The sequence below is a fragment of the Mobula hypostoma genome, chromosome 13 (assembly GCF_963921235.1).
Source record: "Mobula hypostoma chromosome 13, sMobHyp1.1, whole genome shotgun sequence".
In the NCBI taxonomy this organism is placed as follows: domain Eukaryota; kingdom Metazoa; phylum Chordata; class Chondrichthyes; order Myliobatiformes; family Myliobatidae; genus Mobula; species Mobula hypostoma.
In genome coordinates this window covers 34,088,597-34,112,419 of record NC_086109.1, presented here as the reverse complement: position 1 = coordinate 34,112,419, position 23,823 = coordinate 34,088,597, and the positions used below count along the sequence as shown (strand labels likewise).

At 39.1% G+C, this 23,823-nt stretch overlaps 1 protein-coding gene across 2 annotated transcripts in view; it reads left to right on the top strand.

Moving 5' to 3' along the window:
* Positions 1–23,823, top strand: part of LOC134355535 (diphosphoinositol polyphosphate phosphohydrolase 1) — an 81,774-nt gene that overhangs the window by 26,473 nt on the left and 31,478 nt on the right. Inside the window, exons 1-2 of one of the 2 annotated variants that reach the window (XM_063065548.1) lie at positions 5,409–5,524; positions 11,075–11,185. In XM_063065548.1, the coding sequence (XP_062921618.1) occupies positions 5,450–5,524; positions 11,075–11,185 (186 nt within the window). In that variant the 5' untranslated portion in view covers positions 5,409–5,449. Of the gene's footprint in view, positions 1–5,408; positions 5,525–11,074; positions 11,186–23,823 lie in introns of those variants that run through there. The other variant, XM_063065547.1, reaches the window with a different exon arrangement.

Genomic DNA, 23,823 nt, shown 5'->3' with positions numbered 1-23,823 from the left:
CACATGTTGCTTGAAGGTGAACAGCATGCTTCCATTTATTACTGGAGGCACTGTGTTCAAGAGTTGGGAAGTACTGAAGCAGTTTTATAAAACAGTTTTAGGTTTGGTTGGACTTTATACTTGTACAAGTGTAGTAGAAGAGAACAGGATTAAACAATAGCTATAATGGATAATGATTTTCTATAAACAGCTTCAATTAAATGTTGAAATGATTGTGCTGTCCATGGATCAAATCAACACCTATATGTTAAAGACCTCCAAGAAGCTTTGTGATATAAAACCATAAGAAATAGCAGAATTAGGCCATTCCATCATGACTGATTTATTATCTTCCCAAACCCATTCTCTTTGCCGTCTCCTTTTAACCTTTGATACTCTTACTAGTCTGGAGCGTATCAACCTCCACTTCAAAAGAAAGTCCTCCTCCTCTTTGTTCTAAACGGACATCCTTGTACTCTGAGGCTTTTCCTTCTGATCCTACCATCCTAACATGACGTGCCATCACCTCAAATGATCACTGCTTTTCTGAGCCACAGTAAGCGGTAGCACACCACTCAATTACAATCATCACTCTATTGTAGGCTCAATCCTATAATCATCCAAGATGCACAAACCTGCTCTTAATTCTTTCAGAACTTCCACTACCTAGCCAAATATTTCTTTTGGCTCAGTGGCATATTTTAGAATATAAACCATTACAGCACAGGAACTGGCCCTTTGGTTCACAGTGTCCATACCAACTACAATGTCAAGTTAAACTAATCTCATCTGATGGCACGGTCTGTAACTCCTCATTCGCTGCCTGTCTCAATGCCTCTTCAACATTGCTATCATGTTTCCAACACCTCCCTGGTTGCACATTTCAGGCATCTACCATTCTGTAAAAAAAAATTTACTTCAATGAGTAGAAGTTTCTTAAAATTTAAAACAAAAAAGTATCAAAATACTTAATTGCTGTTTAGCTCAAATTCAGCATGCGTATATTTTACTACTGGACTCTGATCAGACCAAACTACTGAAACGTTGGCTACAAAAATCATTATGCTCCAACTGAATGAATGTCAACAGTGACAATGTCAAGCCCTCCAGCACAGCTTCATAAATCTTGAAAGATAATTTCAGGATCTTATCTATCAGCATTCAGTGCCGAAGTCAACGTATATTAGTTTTTGCTATCTGCTATTTTGATGTAATTGAATAATCATCTAATCTGTTTTTAAAAAGCAGGCAAGAGTCACAACACTGTGCATCTGGAGTCACATCCTCAGATCAGACAAAACAAGGACAAATGATCTTGAAAGGACAGTGTGGTAGGATTTTGATAACGATCTGGTGGCTTCATGCCCACCACTACTAAATTTTTATTCCAGATTTCTTAAAAAGATGAAGCTAAATTCTCCTCCACCCTATCCACTATGATATGTAAAGTCAAAGCTTCATTTAGATTCCTACCCTTGCAACGTATCTATGTTATCATAGCCACAAACATTTTTACAACACATTCTGACATTACTTTTGTGCAGCTTTGTTTCTTTATCCATCTGTTTTCATATTTCCATTGAAACATTGGTTTAGCTTTCATTTTTGTGCTGAAAGGCCAAATGCATGTTAATAGTTTTTACTGGAGTTTTTTCTTGTCTATGAAGTTGTCAATAGCTTTCGCTTGTGCTTTATGTATGACACAGCAATTATGCATAATGATTGGATTATATAAATAGCTTCAAAAACATATTTCAATAATGGTTAAAACATGCTTTCTATCTACATATCCATGCTAGTTTTAAAAGTAACTTTTTTGAAAAACAAATTGCTCGCAGTTAATTAATTGAATTGGTTGGGAACACAAATAGAAAAATGTAGGACCCACAAGGATCAAGTTACACAGGATTCAGAAAGCATTATGTTTCAAAAAAAAGTTCACTTACCAATGAGAATGCCATATTCAAGTGGCATCTCAACACTTCGGCATTTCAAACAAAAAATTGTAAGGTAAGTAATGAAAGGAGATTTTGTGTTCACTGCTGAATACAGAAGATGGATTTTTCACGTTCTGCACAATGATCCCAGTTGGGTGGAGTTTACCTCTGTAAAGAAATTCTGAAGCTGGTTCATGCAATGCCATTTTGCAAAGACCAAAATGTAACCTGGTAATTAGATATACTTGTAAATTCTCAGTTTATTTTAGGCCATTTAAATGTGGTATTCTTATGGTCTTATTCAGGGCGTCAAAGTTTACGGGGAGAAGGCAAAAGAATGGGCTTGAGTGGAATTTTAAAAATCAGACAAGATGGAATGGCAGGGCAGACCCGATGGGCTGAGTGGCCTAATTCTGCTCCTGTGTCTTCTGTCCTCAAGGTATTTGGATGTAATTTTATCGATAAAATGTGTGGGCCAGTGAAGTGGAGTATTTTACTTTAATTTGTAATTCACCTATGGTGCTATTTCATGTCAGATCTTTAATATCTTCTAAGCTTTACATGAACATTTTTAATCAGTCATTGTCCCCATATTACAGAAAGGATGTAAAAGCTTTGGACAGGGTGTAGAAGTTCACCTGAATGTTGTTTGGATTGAAGACTGTTCGCCCTAAAGAGATGGTGGGCAAACTTGGGCTGTTTTCTCTGGAGTGTCTGAGGCTGAGGGGGCAATCTGATAGAAGTTTATAGAGTTCCGGTAGTCATAGATGGGGTAGATAGTGTCTTTTTCTCAAGGTGGAAATAGCAAATACTTGAGAGCATTTCTTCAAGGTGAGGGGAAATTTTTAAAGTGGAAGTTTTTTTTACACGGTAGCTGTTTTTGGGGTTAGGATATAAAGCGATTATTGACTTCAGCAAGCAACCCAATGCATATTTGAATATGCATTGAAGATTACATTTAAGATATCAGACAGACCAGGAACAGGCACTTAACTGATTGTCTACGTATGAATGAATCCAATCATTGTATGGATACGACAGTAATTAACACTTACTATGGTGTGGTGGTAGGAAGATGCAGGCATTTGAAATTGTCACATGTCTAGCTCAAAGAAGGCATTGTAAGTATGGATTTGTTTGAACTGTCCTGAATTTTCTTTGATCTTTAGCACAAAATATTATGTAGTGTTGGGCCAGGCAGACCTTTTCTATTGAAAGGGTCTCAATATGCTTGCTGTATCTTGTTCTGTCAAATGAAGAGGCTGCTTCGTATCTACCTGTTATCAGAAGTCTAAAATTAGAAATGCAGTTTGTGACCTTTTTGGATTGTGTGGGTTTAGCAGAAACAGAATCAGTAACATCTGGGTGCACAAAAGACTGCAGATGCTGGAAATCTGGAGGGATATTCGTAATGCTGGAAGAACTAAGCAGGTCAGACAGTATCTATGGAGGGACATTAACTGTTGACACTTCCAGCTGAGACCTGTCATCAGTCCAAAACATCTTCTGTTCAATTGGCCCGAAACATAACTTCCTTTCTCTCCATATATACTGCCTGACCTGCACTTTGTGTGTCATGGATAAGCAAAACCTGGATATTCTGAGAGAAAATATGGATTTTTCATTAGAACTATGAAATTGAAGATCATTCTGAGAAGATCTTTGGAAGAGTGTTATGCTAGAAAATGTGTGCTTTATGAAAAACAATTGTTCAGGAATCAAATGTACTGACAGAAACCAAGGCACCAAGAAATAGGCATGAGTTTGCAGTTAATCAAAATGCAAGACTCTGAGGGTACGTCCACACTACGCTGGATAATTTTGAAAACAAAGCTTTTTCTCTTCGTTTTGCCCTCCCGTCCACACTGAGCTGGCGTTTTCAGCCCCCGAAAACGGAGATTTTCGAAAACACTCTCCAGAGTGAATTAATCTGAAAACGCTTAATATCCGGCGTAGTGTGTACGGGGTAACCGGAGAGATTTTAAAACGCTGTCATGACAACACCACAACAACAATGCTTTTTTCTGCTTCTGCTTGGTACTGCGCAAACTGTTATAACGCGCAGTTGGTGTGAACGGTGTGAGAGTTAAATTGTAAAGTGAGTTTTTTGACTATTTAAAAACGCTGTCATGACGTGCTGGAACAGATGTTCGTTGTTTTCTTGAACGAGACTGAAGCCAGTTGACCCATAGCTTAACGAATAAATAAGTATACTCACTTTTTTTGAACGCAACCCCACACACACACACACACACACACACACACACACACACACACACACACCCCCCCAACCTAACAATTTCAGAACAGGCGGTAACGAGACTGAAGCCAGAAGAGTTAGAAATGTACTCACCAAATACTTTGACCCGTACCTTACTGAATAAATAAGTATACTCACTTTGCCCTGTTTTCTGTCCTTGCTTGTGTAAAGGTGGTTTACCTATTTATGCAAGTACTTCTCTGACAATAGATGTGTAACAGCCTAATGTAACATTGTATGGAAATACAAGATAACGCTGATGCAGACGTTTTATACATTTAACAAGGTGCTTTATTAATGTAACAGAGTTAGTCAGTTTTTCAGTGTTCATCGTCAGCTGGGTCATACTGTCCGTGAACTCCCTGTTGGTTGCCTCCATACGCTCCAGTATTTTTTTTTAAGTTTTAAGTCCTCCTGTGCGAGAGCCAAGAGCAAGTTCTTTTAAGCTTTTCTACTCTAACTGAACAAATGCGCACGAAGTATATTGTTTCCTCTTCGCTTGTTTTCTGTGTGTGTCCTGCGCATGCCCAGTAGGAGGAGATTCGCCCAAATATCCGCCTAATGTGGACGGAGATATTTTGAAAAACGCTTAGTGTGGACGCCTGTCGTTTTTACTTGAAACCGGCGTTTTCAAAATTATCCAGCGTAGTGTGGACGTAGCCTGAATCTAGAGCAACACAAAGTGGTGGAGGAACTCAGCAGGTCAGGCCGTATCTATGCAAATGAATAAACAGTTGATGCTTTGGGCCAAGATCCTTCATCAGAAAAGAAGAGGAAGATACCTGAATAGAAAGGAGAGGGGAGGAAAGTAAGACTATCTGGAAGGTGATCGGTGAAGCCAAATGGGTGGGAACGATAGAGCTGGAGAAGAAGGAATCTGATAGGAGAGGAGAAATGCTTTGCTGCTTGAACTTTTTTTTTAAGGAATTACTGTGTATTTTGAACCCAAAAGACAATGAATAATGTATTTGTGCATTATTTCATTGACAACAATGTTCAATCCTAAGTTGAACATTTTTTTTTCTCCCTCACCTTTTTTTGAAAGTTCAGAGTATGGTGTCTTATTAATCAACTGTGAGTTAATACTGGTAGCCGTGCGTTTGAAATTCCTCTTCCCAAAGTGCAGATCTCGCAGTCATTGGTCAGCCTAAAATAAATCTGCTGGACTTGCAAAATGTAGTCACTTGAAAGATGCAGTTAACATAAATCTGATATTCCCAACAGCTGGCTTTAGCAAATCTAGTGGACTTACATTTTGGCTGCATTGGGTTGCATGAGACTGCAATTGTTAATCTTGATTGCAAGCAATTTTTTTTGGTGTACAATTCCATCCAGTGCAGTACTGAAGGTGAGCCCAAGCTTCTGAGTGCATTGAGTCTTTGTGTGGGGTAGTAAATCTAGATGCTGTTAAAGTCCTAATTTTGTTAGCTAGTATTGCAAGTGCCCCCTTATGCTACACATTAAAAGTATTGAATTTGTTTACATCGCTTTATATCAAGAAAAAAGTCATTGTGTTTTCATAACTGATGGATTACTCCAACTGAGGCAATCAATTAATCATAGTTTGCATGTTATTATAAAGGCAGATGGGCATAAAATTTCTTTAACATGATAATCAAGTGCATTAATGATTTTTAAAAAAAGACCTTGATTCTAACAACACACACAATGCAGGAGGAACTCTGCAAGCCAGGCCTGGCCTGCTGAGTTCCTCCAGCATTTAGTGTGTTGCTTGGATTTCCAGCCACTGCAGATTTTGCTCTTGTTTGTGACTGGATTCTAACTGCTTGCCAACCTCTACTATTCATGTTTGTGCTAGCGTGGTTCCCTTGGTGAGCACTGCCATGCCGATTTCAGTAGTTCCTAGTGTACAGAGCAGTGGGGTGGCAGCAAAAGAACAAACTTGGCCTTCAAAATCTGCAGTGACAGAAATTTGGACAAATGGTCAAGCCACTTTGCTTCAAACAATTTTAAAAATATTGAACATTTGAGTGCCATGGACAGGTGCAATAGAGCACTTGAAAATGAATGAAACTATTAAACAAATTACCAAAAGTATTAACTAAAACTTTAACATTTAAGTAAAACTTGGTTTAAACAGTGCATTTGCTTTTCACTGGATGCCGGCCTCTGTGGCTTCTTTGGTGTCACAGGGCTGGTCAGTTCACTCTGAGCAGGGCACTTCTAATTGATTTGTTAAGGTCAAATTGCCCTCAAATCTCCCTTCTGGCCAAAATGGAAAAATTTCAGAATGGTTAACTTGTCATTGCCCCTTCTCACCAGATAATTGCCTGGGCAGACACAAGCTCTACATAACAGGTCTTCTGCATGGCAGTATAAGGAAGGTTGGTTCCAACTGCGTGGAATATTTACAATAATAAGCTGGACACTTCAGTGTATTGATGTACGAGGGGATTTTGGGGTGCTAATCCATAGCTCCCTGAAAGTGGCAACAAAAGTGAATGGAGTGGTAAAGAAGGCATACAACATTCTTGCCTTCATCAGTTGAGAATCAGAATCCGATTTATTATCACTGACACATGCTGTAAAATTAGCTGTTTTGCAGCAGCAATGCAATACATAAGATTGCTATAAGTCACAATAATACATAAAACATTGAGTGTGTGTCTTGAGTTTGTGTCCCGTACCATCTGTCTGATGGTGGTAATGAGAAGAGGGAGTGCACTGTGTGGGCAACGTCGATAATGATGGATGCTGCCTTACTGAGGTGTTGTCTTTTGAAAATGCCCTTAATGATGTGGAGGCTAGTGCCCATGATGGAACTGGCTGAGTTTACAAACCTCCACAGCTTTTTGTGATCTTGTGCAATGGCTCCTCCATACCCAAATGCTGATACAACCAGTTAGAGTGCTCTACACAGTACATCTGTAGGAATTTTGGGAGTATTTGGTGACATACAAATACCTTCAAAATCCTAATGAAATATAGCCACTGGTGTGTCTTTGTAATTGTATTGATATGCTGGGCCCAGGACAGATCTTCAGTACACCCAGGGACTTGAAGCTGCACACTCTTTGCCCTACCGATGCCTTGAAGAGGACTGGTGTGTCCTGAAGTTCACAATCAGTTTCTTGGTCTTACTGACAAGTTTGTTGCAACAATACTCAACCAGCCAGTCTATTTCTTTCCTGTATGGATCATTGACTGTAAGAATTGGTATGTCATATTCCAACTGTATAAAATTTAGGTCATACTTGGAGTATTTTGTGCAATTCTGGAAGTATTAGAAACTTTGTAAACATTCCTCAGGATGTTATCCAGATTAGAGAGTTGGGTAACTTCAGATTGTTTTCTTTTGAGTATGAGTGGCAACTTCATAGAAGTATATGAAAATATACGAGGCAAAGATAGGGTAGGTAGGCAACAAGTCTTTTTCCCTGGGTGGAGATGTCAAATACCTGAGAGCATAGGTTTAAGGTGAGAAAGGGAAAGTTTAAAGGAGATTTACTAGACACAGTTTTTCTATAAACAGTAGGTACCTTGAGCACACTGCTATAGAGAATGCTAGGTTGCTAGGTTAGCAACATTTAAGAGGTTTTTGACACATGGACAGAGAAAAGAGGGATTTGAACCATGTGTAGATTTCTAAAACATCTGCATCTTTTAATTTTTGTTTTCAGACATATTTATATTGGCTTCAATATTTAATATTTAGTGTCCTCTTATCCAGTGTGAGTCTGGACAATAATTATCTTTAACTTCCAGTGGGTTTGCTGCTGACTCATCTCTTTTGCATGGTAGTTTTCAATTTGGGATCTTAAATCAGTGCTAGGAATCTGAACTGATGGTGCTTTTTGTATCGGAAGCCCACTAGATTTGAAAACAATGCACTGGATAAAAGTGGGCAGCTGAGTGTAAATGATTGAATCTGATTTGTATTCCTTTGTGTCATGGAGTGCAATACAATGAATGCCAACCCATTGTAGTGCACTCACTACTGATGGGTTTATACATTATTGTAAGCAAATTGGTGTCTTGCAATACAGGTTGAGTACCCCTTATCCAAAATGCTTGGAGCCAGAGTGTTTCAGTGTTTGGATTTTTTCAGATTTTGGAATATATAAATCAATATTTCCAATTCTGAACTTATGTGCTACTGGTCAGCAGTATTTCTTAACTTTGTTCATAACACATGTACTTAACAATAAAAATTATTACATGCCATTAATATAATGTGTGGAGGGTAACAAAAACAGCACGGCAGCATTGAGAGAATACCTGAATCAGCTATCGAACGACAAACAATAGCATGCTTTCAGTCTCCAGCTATGATGCTGTGTTCTGATTTTTTTAAAAATAACAGTTTATTGTGTTTGTATTTTGCACTTTTTAGGTTTTATGTAAGGTATAAAAACAATCAGCATTGTAGACTTGTTCTGGTGTTAGATTTTCTTCAATGACAATCTTGGGAAACTCGTCAGTGAATTTCTCTGCTGCTTCGCGATCAGCAGATATTTTTTCTTTAAAAAAATTAATGCCATGCTTTCTCTTAAATTCCTGCAACCAGCCTGCTGAATGTTCAGTTATCTTCAATTTTCAGTTTGTCATGATCTTTGTTTCATGGTCAGCATACTGTTATGGTCTGTTCACTCTGCTGATTAATCAGTTCTATCAATACATTGTCGAGATCTTCATTTTTCATTTTATGTAGTGCTTTTCTGTTAGAACCTAATTGTGAATATCAGCACTCAAAAAAAAAAAATTTTGGATTTCAAAGGTTTTTGGATTTTGAATTTTGGATAAGGTGTACTCAATCTGTACTAGCAAATGAAAGAAACAGATCTGGAATTAATTAGATACATAATAGTGCAGATCAAGATTTCTTTGTGTACAGGCAACACACATCGAAGTTCAGGTCTCGGCCTGAAACGTCGACTGTACCTCTTCCTAGAGATGCTGCCTGGCCTGCTGCGTTCACCAGCAACTTTGATGTGTGTCGCTTGAATTTCCAGCATCTGCAGAATTCCTGTTGTTTCCTTGTGTACCTTTTCTTTTCCAATTAAAGCATATATTTGCACATTATCTGAATGGATGGCATTGTTCAGTCCTGCTCTATTTGGATCTTCTTTGAATATGTAATTTGAAGTACCATATTCTTGAAATCAAGACAGTTTGAAAGATCAATATGATATGAATTGCAAGTTTCCAACTTTTTTCATGCAGTCTTGTCTGAGAATTACAAGGTATATTTTCATTTGCTAATGGATTAGGATTGGCTATTTAAATGCGAATGAATTTATAAGAAAGTAACTTGATGGTAAGATAATACATCAAAGCACTCCCACCTACAGGTCTCTCTCTCTCAATGGCAGGATGTATTGTCCTAAAATCGCTGTTTGTAAGGATGATAATCAGTTGTGTTAGCAAAGCAGAAATAGTAATGGCTTGAGGGTAGAGCAATCCACAAAAGTTATTTTGAGTAGTATCCCAGCCCCAACGTGGCAAAGGTAGTATCGGAAAGTGTGATTTAGTATTAAATCCATTGATAGTACAGATGTTGCAGTGTTTAATTGTGGGTATGATTAAGCTCAGCTATTAATTGACATAGTGACTTTTTTTTAAAAAATGGAGTACTGAATTATTGCAGTTATCAAAGAATTTTAAATTTTTTAAAATTAATGTTCCTGTGCTTTGTGAACGCTGTGAAAACGTTTTGAGAAGTGAATCACTCAACACAGCATTTGCCTCCTTAGAGCCATGCATGTGTGGTGTTGGTTGTTGGCAATGTTAATAATGTAACCTACAGAAATAACAAGATAGTTTAATGCATATTTAATGTCTGGTTTTCTATTGACTATGTTCCTAGCTTGATCCTAGTGACAGCAGGGAATTCCTGAAATTGTGACAATTGATTGTTAATGAGTTAATTGCCTAAATGTATAGTAAATTTGTTTTTTTTAAATCAAACCTGTTGTTAAATAGAGAAGCAGAAATAGAGTTCCAAATATCTGCTTGGTGAAGCCATTTCCACAATGCTATTTGATGGTGGGCTAGGATTATGACCCAGTAACTGTGAAGGAACAGTTACATATTTTCAAGTCAGGGCAGTGTGTGATTTTGAAGAGAATGTGCAGGCTGATAGAATGTAGAATCTTTACTAAAAAGCACTGAGGTAGAAACCTGTAAACAGTGAAGTGACTTCCATCATTTCTGTGGATATTTTAATGATATGCAAACAATTTTATTGTGAGTTGATAGTTAAAATAGCTACTCAATAAATCTTAGTGTTCCTTCATTGCAATTTATATGAAATTATAATGTGTGGATTAGATTATTTTTGCTTTCAAGCTAAAAATGTTTTTTCAATAGTCATATATAAATATTATGATTGCTACATTACAAAAATATTAGAAAACTGAAATCGAGCAGACATCGAAACTTTTGAATCTACCTCTATCAGGCATAAATGGTCAAGTGGGTTCTGTTAATACTACAGTAGCTATTATTCATATTTACAATAAATTCACCCGAAAAAAATTGACTTTGCTTACAGTTAATAGTTTGCATTATTGATGTGGATAATAACTGAATTGCATGGCATCAGTGGAAAAGAACCTCGGTGTTCAAACTATATCCAGTTATAAGAATGTTCCACATTAAATTGATTCAATTCTATATTTAATTTATGCAGGGTTCTCTAGAGGATATAAAACTTAAGCATCATTATTTATGGTTAGATAATTCATAAATTTCTTAGGAAAAATAAAATAATGGCCTTTGAGACTTTTTTTTAAAGTTCTAATTTCAGGGTCTGCTAAATATTTTGAAAATGGTGGTCACAGGGCCATATCTAATGCATTTTAAAAGCATTTGAAGATGATGCAAGGAAGCAACAAGTGCCCTTTTCCTAAGTTAAATAAATACTCTTTTATCCTAGGTTCTGTTGGTCAGCAGCAGTCGTCATCCTGACAAGTGGATTGTGCCAGGCGGTGGCATGGAACCTGACGAGGAACCAAGTGTGGCAGCTGTCCGAGAAGTCTGTGAGGAAGTATGTACAGAACCCTCATTTGATCTGTGTTCTTAACTACAATTTGAACTTATTTTTAATGATTTATTCGTCTGATTTATGTTGGATGATTAATAAACTGTGCTAGCCAGTTTTGTCAGACCAACGTTAAAATTGAAATCACATGAAATTATTTTGTGTAATTTTAGATGAAATGTAAAAAAATTCCTTTCTTTATATTCTTTTTGGCTTTGTTGCATAATACTTGATCATATTTGAAATCTGATTTGCAGCTATGTTTCTCAGCTCTAATGTAATCTGAGCTAGAATAATTTCAAGTTGAAGCTTCCTCACCCCTTCATTATAAATGCAGTGTCTTGCATTATTCTAGCTGTTTTAAGCTTCAAATGTTTGTATATTTATTTGGAGATACAGTGTCTGGCCCAACGAGCCACACCACCCAGCAACCCACCTATTTAACACTAGCCTAATCACAGAACAATGTGCAATGACCTTTTAACCAACTAACCGGTTTGTCTTTGGACAGTGGGAGGAACCCAGAGCACCCAAAGGAAACCCACATTGTTCACAGGGAGAACGTTCAAACCCTCCATAGACGGTGCAAGAATTGAGCTCCAGAGCCCCGAGCTGCCATGCTAACTGCCATGACACTGTGGGTTTAATCCCAAGAATGGCATAATCATTGAAATATCCAGCTTCTAATTACCCATAATTTCTAAATTCTCTGAATTGTTTTGGTTTTATGAAGGTTTAACTTTTATTTTTCTCATGGTTACATTTTTGTGGTGTTGTCGGCATCCTGAACAAAAGTTCAGATTGTGACATAGCTGAATATGGTGAAGTCCAGCATTGTGTGTATGGGTTAATTTGCCAGTTCAGCATTTTCATTGCTGAAATGTACTCTGGACTGCCTCCACCTAATGAGGAACTGATAAATTAACAGCAGTCATCATAGCACAAACCCAGTATTTAATATCAGGCAAATACTCTTATGCACTTTTCATTCTCTGGTACTGTAAACCATAAGTCATAAGAGTTTTGATTAACAAAGAATAGGTCTTCTAGAAGCAAGTTTAAAACTCGCTTCACCGTAGTTTATGTAGATAACTTGCACACCATGGTTGTTTTAGCGCAGTCCAGTTTAGACTGTTTGATTACCTTAACTTTCATGTTTCCTCTTTGGGAACCAGTTCTTGTTAGTTAAGCATGATCACAAATGTGTACAACAGACTCTTTTAGGTCATCACCATAATGTTTGTGTGTCACTTGCTGGTTATTGCTGTTTGGAACAGTTAACCACCCTGACTTTGGTTCAGACACGTACTTGATTATTCAAAAGTCTGCATCTGGTTGTCAATCTTTTGAGTAAAGTTGGGACATTTTCATGTCAGGGTACCAAACCATATTATTACATCATTCAGCAAGTGTTTAGTTACGTGCAATATTTACGTAAGCTCATGGATTCTTCAAGTTTAAAGACTTGAAGTGATCATTTTCCATTTTCAATAATTTACATAATTTATCTTGACTTTGTATATCATTTCTTAATGTGTAGCATAAAAATATTATTTCAGCAGAAAATATACCAGCATTGATTAAGCCCTTTCTAATTTAATTAATGGAATATTTACCGAATGTTCAAAGTAGATTTAATGTCAGCGTACAAACGTACATGCATCACCATATTCAACCCTGAAGTTCATTTTCTTATAAGCATACTCAATAAATCTAATAACCATAATAGAATCAGTGAAAGACTGCACCGACTGGGCACACTGCAAAAGACAACAAACTATGCAAATACTTAAAGAAGTAATACTAATAATAAATATCGAGAACATGAGATGAAGAGTCTTTGAAAGTGAGTCTATAGATTGTGGAAACATTTCTGTGATGGGGCAAATGAAAGTGTGTGGAGTTGTCCATTTTGGTTCAAGAGCCTGATGGTTGAGGGGTGATAACTGTCCCCGAACCTGGTGGTGAGTCCCAAGGCTCCTGTACCTGAGAAGAGATCTCGTCTGGGTGATGGGGGGAGCCATTTGATAGATGCTGCTTTCCTGCGACTACGCTCTGTGTAAATGTGCTCAATGGTGGGGAGTGCTTTACCTGTGATAGACTGGGCCATATCCACTACTTTTTATAAGATTTTCTGTTTAAGGGCATTAGTGTCATCATACCAGACTGTGATGCAGCCAGTCAATATACTTTCCACCACACATCTATAGAAGTTTGTCTAAGTTTAAGATGTCATGCTGAATAATTGCAAGCTCCTAAGGAAGTAGTCGCTGCCATACTTTCTTTGTAATTGCACTTGCGTGCTGGGTCCAGGACAGGTCCTCTGAAGTAACACAGAGGAATTTTAAATTGCTGACCCTCTCCACCTCTGATGTCCCGATAAGGTCTGGTTCATGGACCTCTAACTTCCTGCTGAAGTCAATAATCAGCTCTTCGGTCTTGCTGACACTGAGTAAGAGGTTGTTGTTATGGTATCACTCAGCCAGATTTTCAATCTCCCTCCTATATGCTGATTCATCACCACTTTTGAATCAGCCTACGACAGTGGTGTCTTCAGCAAACTTGGATATGGCATTGGAGCTGTGCCTAGCCACAAAGTCGTAAGTGTAAAGTGAGTAGAGCAAGGAGCTAGGAGGGGGGGAGATGAGAGGATGTTCTAGCCAATCCAAACTGTCTGGGGTCTGCAAATAAGGAAATCAATGATCCAATTGCATAAATAGGTATCGAGGCCAAGATCTTCAAGCTTATTGATTAGTTTTGAGGCATGATAGTATTGAATGCTGAGCTGTAATCAATAAAGGGCTTCCTGATGTATGCATCTTTGCTGTCCAGACTTTCTCGGGCTTCCTCATAATGTGCTACCCTCATGATGAAGGGTTGTCAACCTAAAATTTTAGTTCTTGGTCTCCTCAAATTCTGCCCTACTTCCGGAGTACTTCCAGCAATCTGTATTTCGTATTTCTGGCCTTTACGGTATTTTGCTTTTGCTGTTTCTTTAAGGCCTTGCATCTGTAAATGCAGTTTTAGCTGTCAATTTTAGACTTTCTGGTAAGTCTAAAACTACCTTGACAAGATATTTCCATTTCTTGCCTCTTACACTTTTAGCTGAGGTTCTCCTGAACTCAATTGTCCATAAGTATGAAAATTGAGTAGTGCTTGACCGTTCAGTAGCATCCCTGGTGTGCAATGCACATTTGGACACCACTGACAATAATATCTTTGGATGATCAACCTACAGGCATTGCAGACTACTCATGCAAAAGTTAATCTTTGCAGCATGTTTTGGCATAACTTAAGGTGGACTTGGAGTTTAATGATTGGAATTGAATGCATCTTGGTGCATTACTTCCTTCAGGCCCTCATTCTTTTTCCTCTACTGTATGCTTCCCCACCCCCCATTCAAAATATTCACTGCTTCCGTGATTCACTAACTTTCTTGTTTTCCTCCATTCGTTTAGTGGTGTATCAAATAGGAGAGAGGCATTGGGAGTGCTTTGAATATACTCTTTTGAGTGTGGCCTTTTCACTTTAATTATTAAACAAAATTATAGCATTGGAGTAATATACCAGCATGTACTGAAGATTGGTTAGTGGATAGAAAATAGAGGTTAGGATAAAAAGTGAGTTGTTTTTAGGTTATGAGGCTGTAATTAGACTAGATTAGTAAGAATTAACACTGGGGCAACAAATGTTTGATATTTGGATAAAGGATTCAAGTTTGCTATCGTGTGCAGGATGCAGATAGACATCAGGGAATTGCGGATAAGTAGGTGAATGGGCAAAGTTGTGCAATAGGAGGTCATCCACTCGTGGAAAACATTGAAGAGCTTAGATTTACAGGTTTCCCCCGCCATCCAAAGGTAGAGCGTTCCTTTGAAATGGTTCGTAAGCCAAAATGTCGTAAAGTGAAGAAGCAATTATCATTTATTTATATGGGAAAATTTTGTGAGCATTCGCAGACCCAAAAATAACCTACCAAATTATGCCAAGTAACACATAAAACGTAAAATAACAGTAACATATAGTAAAAGCAGGAATGATATGATAAATACACAGCCTATATAAAGTAGAAATACTTTTCCACAATCATTACTGCACTGTTCTCCATAGCAAAAATCTCATGCAAGCGCCGTCGGCAGAAAATCTTACGCAAGCGCTGTTGGCAAAAACACAGCACAAGCGCTGTCCAGTAACCTTTAAGCTATGAAGCTGCCAAATCATACCAAATAACACGTAAAAATACACAGCCTATATAAAGTAGAAATAATGTATGTACAGTGTAGTATCACATACCGGAATTGGTTCAGCGCCGAGCACATTGATGATGGTGTGTTAGGCTGAGTCGTCGCAGGTTGGGTGGTGCAGTGGCCCCCACCCTCCGGGCCACCAACCAATACCGATCCGCGAAGCATGCAGGTGTCCAGCAGTAGCCGGGACGCACACAGCACATCTTTAAGAAAAAAGCCGAAACAAACATGTTAATTACTTAGGTGCTGCCTGGCACGTAATTGTTGGCCCAGATCAGTGCCGATTTCCGATTGCGTCGTCTCTGACCTGGGCCGACGATTAAGTGTCAGGCGGCACCTTATTAATTAGTATGTTTATTTAGGCTTTTTTCTTAAAGATGTGCTGTGTGCACCGCCGCATTCTCCGCGAATCGGTATCTGTCCGTGGCCTGGGGGTTGGGGTGGTGGGACACTGGGGTGTCATCTCCTCATCGTCTGTTTCCATTAGGGCAGGCAGGTCATCTTCTATCTCTGCCCACCTCGATGTCAAAGGTCGAGGTTTGTTGTCTGCTGTGGCTGATGTGGAAGGCTTGCTTCACTGCTGAGCCTCGCGCATTTTTCTATCACATGGTTCTTTGTAAGGACTCAAACCATCTTGCAAATATCCCCTAAACCTACGTACCCTTTCAAAATTAAAGTCGTACTTTATCATTGCAGCAAAAATCTCACGCAGTTGCTTCACGTTCAGTTCGCTACTGCATTCGGTTTTGATTGTTATCCTTTTCTTCCAATTGCATCAGCTCTTCATCTATCAGATCTTGGTCATGGGATGCCAAAACCTCCTCAACATCATGTTTGTCAGCTTCCACAAGCCAAATTCACTTTGTCCTTACTTCGTTCATCACGATTGAAATGCTTAATTATGTCTAGTTTTACACTAAGCGTAACACCCTTACGAGCTCTTTTAGGCTTTTCCGATACCATAGAACTCATCTTGCTAACGGCTGCTCACAGGCACGTGTTTAAGCAATGCCGGCGAGAATGCAGTTCCGAATCCGGGGGAGAGCGGCTGCTCAGGGCGCGTGCTGCCTTTTATCGCGCGCTGCTTTTTTTTTCATAACAGTGAAAACACCTTCTGAAAGCAAATCCTGACGAAGGGTCTCGGCCTGAAACGTCGACTGCACCTCTTCCTATAGATGCTGCCTGGCCTGCTGCGTTCACCAGCAACTTTGATGTATGTTGTTCTGAAAGCAAAAACAGGGTACTAATGTAGGTCTTTCGTAACAGTGAGGTTTTGTAAAGCGAAAGTTCAAAAAGCGGGGGACACCTGTATTATTTTATTAGCATTTGGATATGATCTTATTGAAAGATTTTTCTTTAAAGTGCTTGATGGTAGATACAATGTTGACATTTCACCAGGCTTGAGATTTCTTTTTTTTTTAATTTTATTTTTATTTGGACAAGGAGTTCACAATTATCATGTACTTTTTTCACACATATAACCTTTTCCATTTTTTTATATGTATAAAACTACAATTATTTATACATTAAGTACACATTGAGATGACATAAAAGCAAAATAAACATTTAAATAGATAATTATGTACTGTGGTAAATCTAACCTATTAGGCTAAGTAATGAAATTAGTTGTTAAGAAAAATGGTAATAATAGTTTCCATACAACCCTTCTGGACCATTTCCACTGGTCCAAAATGTTGCATACAAGCCTATATACCAACCATTGTAGGTGTTTATATCCCAATTTGTTCGTGCTTGTTCCTGCCCGCAGACATAATTATCCAATCCCTATGTACTTAATTACTTAATTTTTTCATTTTTTTTTATCCCTTTCCCAAATCTTTCCCTTTACTTGTGGGCATGTATTGTTCCTTGAACAGAAGGAAGATATAAAAAGTTGCTGCAGGCCCTCTTAGCGGCAAGTAAGAAATCAATCACTAGAAAATGGCTAAATCCAATACCACCTACATTAGAAGATTGGTACGAAATTATCTTGGAAATATTTAAAATGGAAAAGTTGACCTACTCCCTGAGAACTCAAAAAGAAACATTTTATCAAATCTGGAATAAATGGATTGAATATATAACCCCAATGCGAGCAGACTTTAGATGACTCTCCTAATGATTTATATTGCTCTTCTCATCAACACAGTAATATTGCTAACGTAAGCACCCTAGTCTAAATGTTTGTTGTTTTTTTTTGGAAAATAGAGAATTATCACAGGCTTGAGATTTCAAGGGCTGTGGTCATGGTCTCAAAAATGAGTGAGCCAGTCAACACAAGGGTGGGGAAAAAAAAATCCTTCCCATACAACCAGAGAAACCAAAGCAAACTGGGTATAATCAAGAACAAGGTCAATAGATTTTCTTAGTTAGTGAAATCATTGGGTTATTGCAGGCAAATGGTGCAGAAATAGAAGATAAGGCTTGATGGAGCTGAATGGTTTGCAACTACTTTTGTTTCTTATGTAATTAAGTTTTACCATGATAGAATTCTCCAAAATATATTTATTGGCTCATTGCAAATTGACAATTAGTAAATCTTTCCAAGAACTACATAATTTCTAACCTATGTTATCTTTCAATGTTGAAGGCTTCCAAAGAGCTTATTTGAGGAAGAGGATAATTAGCATTTATATAAAGTTTTGAAATGTGAAGACAAAGGATTATAAGTATATTGATTTTGATTTTCATGGCATTTAAAACAAACAATATTTGGCCACCCCTATGTGAAATACTTCCTGATAATGTTGTGGTTATGGTTGCCAGCAGTAAGAAAATCACAACCCAAGATCAATAGGTTAACTATGTAGCTAGGGAACTGGTAAGAATAGAAACTGGTTTTGGCCAGTGTGGATTACATACAGCTTGGGTGTCACTGCATGGTTCATTGCCGTGAAGGAATGTTTGTTTGCAGCTTTGGATATTCTGAGTCATTAAACTTTGCTATCATTCCTTCTCTTCTCCCTCCTCCACTCCTCCCAAGGTATATTTAATATTTCAGTAATGTTTAAACTTATTATTTGATAAAGCAGTCTTTGTGTACATAATGCATTGCAATTTACTTGTAAAAGTATATAAATGGCATACATCCATACACGACTACGTCATATACACATGCCTTGCTTAAAGTTAAAATGAAGTTGGTCTCACATTCCCTCTCCCTTGTTTTCCTTTCAATTAGTTTTTGTTTTGGAGTTACAAAACGTGCGTGGCGATCCGGAAGTTTTAAATCAACTCGAGTCAACTACCTACCTGTTGAAGCACAGCAAGACATTAGTTTTTTTTTAAAAAAGCGCTGCAGAAAAGGTTGAGTTTAAAAAAAAACACAGCGCCTTTTTCTTTACCAGAGAAAGACTGTCAAGTTTTTTTTTAAAGCCTGAAAGCGGACAAATTCATGGGCTCAAACTAATGCATGATAGGAAATTTTAAAGAGTATAAATGACTGGCTACATTGGTATACTGGGCAAATTGAGCAATAAATGAAATAGACTATGAGAAGCGGCTGCCAGTTTTGCTAAGTGCATTGGGTTTAATGGAATAATGTTTGCTTAGAAGTTTAACTGCTTTAACCAAATCTGCCGAAATGATCTTTGTTGATATTGTGAAAGTAATGGCGGAACATTTAGAACCAAAGCTATTATTAATTGCAGAATGCTTCAGATTTCATAAGTGGAATCAAAAAGAAGGGGAATCCATTTCAGTTTACATGGCTGAATTGAGCAGATTGTGCATTATCAATTCCTGATTTCTTGCAAACCTTTCTGAAAGGTAACACTTCAGCAAAGTGTTCTTGACTGAGTCCTTCCTACAGATTGAGATAGAAGAGTCCAAATGTTTCTCACCACAAATGCTCACACAGGGCTTTTGCTATAATAGGCTTATCTTTGGAGTAGCACCTGCAATCTGGTAGAATGCGATAGACCAGGTGCTGCGGAGCTGTACGGGCACTCAGTGTTACCTGGGTGACATTGTTACCAGCAAGGATAACAAGAACATCTCTAAATTCTCAAGAAAGCATTAAAAAGATTAGCAGATTATAGGCTAGAAGTGTGAATTCTTTAAATCAAGCATCAGTTACTCTGGCCACACCATTAATGCACAAGGATTGCACAAGGATTACACAAGTGTGTTGAGAAAATTCAAGCAGTGGTGGATGCCCGATGGCCAAAGGATGTGTCTCAGTTGTGGTTGTTTTTAGGATTTGTCAATTACTATAACAAGTTCCTGCCAAACCTGGCTACTGTGCCTCACCCCTTGAACTCATTACTACAGATTAGGAAGAAATGGCAATGGGCAAGGCAGCGTGAAGTGGCTTTCAAAATTAAAGAAAATGGTGATGTTCGACACTATACTTGCAAGCTATCATCCACTTCATTCAGTGAAGCTTGTCGTGCACTGTTCGGGATGCCAACATATCCAGAAGAAAGGTGTCCAGAGCTGTCAGAACCACTTGCAGTCCCAGAGTCAACTCTTAGAACCACCGCAGAGGAGGCCCCAGAAACAGATTATTTCACAGCCATTAAGTTTCACCTGTCAAGCAGAGTGATCCCTCTTGTCAGGATAGACGTCATCCCACAAGAGTAAGAAGGCCTTCACAGCGATTAAATCATGAGGCCTGAATGGGGCCATTTAAAATTTACTGTACTGTGGATGTCCGTATGGTAGTTGTGTTGTATAGTATATTGTGTGTGTATGTATATGATCTGAGATACATTATGTATTGAGTTGGAGTTTGTAGCTAAGCAGGAGGAGTGTTGTCTATTTAATATTTCAGTAATATTGATTGATTAAGCATTCTCTGTTTACATAATGCATTGCGGGTTATATGTAAAAGTACATCAATGGCATACGTCATTACACCACCACATTATACATACACACCTCACTGAAGTAAAAACAATGTGCACCCATTTATTTCCCAGCTCCTGTTTTGCTTTCAATTGGTTTTAATGTTTTAAAGTTACAAAACATAACACCCCCATGAACAGTTACTTAACACTTTCAACAGCACAACCAATTTTGAACTAGATATTGTTACTACATGCCCCCCATGCATCTTAATATCTGAATTTATTTGGCCTGTATGCAAGTTTTGATGGCTTGAATCACTGGGCACAACGAGGCTTGAGTAGTGGCAGTAACTAACTGAAGTTTTGCTCTGAAATTTCTCTTAAAAAGTATATGATAGTTTGCAGGCTATGGCTCTAACTTTGAAGGATGCTCTAGTTGTAAAGCTTTTAAAATATTTCTGGATAATCAGAATTTTACATTGCCGGCTATCAGCTAGAGTTCAAGAAAATCAGCTATGATCTGTGCAAAGCTATCAAGGCTGCGAAACAACAATACAGGGACAAGATTGAATCAAAGATTCACAACAAATAGCACACGTGACTTGTGGCAAGGACGGCATACCATCGCAGACTTCAAAGCCAAACGTTGTGGTGTCGCCAACATCGCGGCCTTTCTCCCAGATGAGCTCAATCGCTTTTATGCTCGGTTTGATGTCGCCAACTCTGAGCCTCCGAGGAAAGCCACTGCTACAACCTGCAACCTGGTCAACTCTGAGGCTGAGATACGCAGATCTTTCCAATGAGTGAACAGTCGCAAGGCAGCGGGACTGGACGGCATCCCAGGACAAGTACTCAGGATGTGCGCAGCACATCTGGCAGGTGTGTTTACAGACATTTTAAATCTCTCCCTCTCCCAGTGTAGAATATCCTCCTGCTTCAAATTATCCACCATTGTCCCTGTACCAAAAGACCAAGATAACATGCCTTAATGACTGGCATCCTGTCACATTCACCTCATTAATAAGCAAATGCTTTAAGAGGCTGGTCGAGGATTACATCTGCAGCTTGCTACCACCCAAACTGGACCCCCTACAATTTGCCTACTAGCATAACCAATCAACAGACGATGCAACAGCTACTGCTCTACATGCCATTCTTACACATCTGGAGAAGAAGGATGCTTATGTGAGAATGCTGTTCTTGGACTACAGTTCAGCATTCAACACCATAATTCCGTCCAAGCTCGACAAGAAGCTCTGAGATCTTGGCCTTGTCCCTGCCTTGTGCAGCTGGATCCTGGACTTCCTGTCAGATCGCTGGCAGGTGGTAAGAGTGGACTCCCTCACCTCCACCCCTCTTGAATCTCAACACAGGAGCCCCTCAGGACTATGTACTAAGTCCCCTCCTTTACTCCCTGTATACCCATGATTGTGTCGCTACCCACGGCTCTAATCTGCTAATTAAATTTGCCGACAATAGACAATAAGTGCAGGAGTAGGCCATTTGGCCCTTCGAGCCAGCACCACCATTCACTGTGATCATGGCTGATCATCCACTATCAGTATCCAGTTCCTGCCTTATCCCCATAACCTTTGATTCCGCTATCTTTAAGAGCTCTATCCATCTCTTTCTTGAAAGCATCCAGAGACTTGGCCTCCACAGCTTTCTGGGGCACAGCATTCCATATATCCACCACTCTCTGGGTGAAAAAGTTTTTCCTCAACTCCGTTCTAAATGGCCTACCCCTAATTCTTAAACTGTGGCCTCTGGTTCTGGACTCACCCATCAGCGGGAACATGCTTCCTGCCTGCAGCGTGTCCAATCCCTTAAAAATCTTATATGTTTCAATAAGATCCCCTCTCAGCCTTCTAAATTCCAGAGTATACAAGCCCAGTCACTCCAGTCTTTCGACATATGACAGTCCCGCCGACCCGAGAATTAACCTTGTGAACCTACACTGCACTCCCTCAATAGCAAGAATGTCCTTCCTCAAATTTGGAGACCAAAACTGCACACAGTACTCCAGGTGTGGTCTCACCAGGGCCCTGTACAGCTGCAGAAGGACCTCTTTGCTCTTATACTCAATTCCCCTTGTTTTGAAGGCCAGCATGCCATTAGCTTTCTTCACTGCCTGCTGTACTTGCTTGCTTTCAGTGACTGATGTACAAGAACACCTAGATCTCGTTGTGCTTCCCCTTCTCCTAACTTGACTCCATTTAGATAATAATCTGCCTTCCCGTTCTTACCACCAAAGTGGATAACCTCACATTTATCCACATTAAACTGCATCTGCCCATTCACCCAGCCTGTCCAAGTCGCCCTGCATTCTCATAACATCCTCCTCACATTTCACACTGCCTCTCAGCTTTGTGTCATTGGCAAATTTGCTAATGTTACTTTTGATTCCCTCATCTAAATCATTAATATATATTGTAAACAGCTACGGTCCCAGCACTGAACCCTGCGGTACCTCACTGGTCACCGCCTGCCATTCTGAAAGGGACCCATTAATCACTACTTTTTCTGTCAGCCAGCCAATTTTCAATCCATGTCAGTACTCTGCCCCCAATACCATGTGCCCTAATTTTGCCCACTAATCTCCTGTGTGGGACTTTATCAAACGCTTTCTGAAAGTCCGGGTACACTACATCCACTGGCTCTCTATTGTCCAACGACACTACATTGATTGCCCTTATCTCAAACAATAACGAGGTGACCTACAGTGGTGTCAAGAAAACAACCTTTCCCTTAATTTTGCAAAAACAAAGGAGCTGGTTGTGGATTACAGGAGGAATGAAGACAGGCTAACCCCTATTGACAGTAATAGATCTGGGGTTGAGAGGGTAAACAGCTTTAACTTCCTCAGCATCCACATTACCAAGGACCTCACGTGGTCTGTACACACCAGCTGTGTGGTGAAAAAGGCACAACAACGCCTCTTGCACATCAGACGGTTGAGAAAGTTTGTTATGGGTCCCCAGATCCTAAGAACTTTCTGCAGGGGCACAATTGAGAGCATCCTGACTGGCTGTATCACTGGCTGGTATGGGAACTGTACCTCCCTTAATCGCAGGACTCTGCAGAGAGTGGTTCAGACAGCCCTGCGCATCTGTAGTTGTGAACTTCCCATGATTCAGGACATTTACAAAGATAAGTGTGTAAAAAGGGCCCATAGGATCTCTGGGGACCCGAGTCATCCCAACCACAATCTATTCTAGCTGCTACCCACTGGGAAACGGTACCACAGCATAAAAGCCAGGACCAACAGGTTCCAGGACAGCTTCTTCCACCAGGCCATCAAACTGATTAACTCACGCTGATTTGAGTTTATTCTATGTTACATTGACTGTTCTATTTATTATAAATTATTATAAATTACTATGATTGCACATTTAGATGGAGACGTAATGTAAAGACTTTTACTTACGTATGTGAAGGATGTAAGAAATAAAGTCAATTCAATTTGGAGACTTTGGAAGAGAGATTTTAGATTCTTTGAAGGTTTAACCTGGCTCTGGTTCTGATGGTTCCAGTTTACAATGGAGCTGGTGATGCCCAGTGACTACTTATGGCAGCAAATTAGAAAACAGAACTACTAAACACCTTA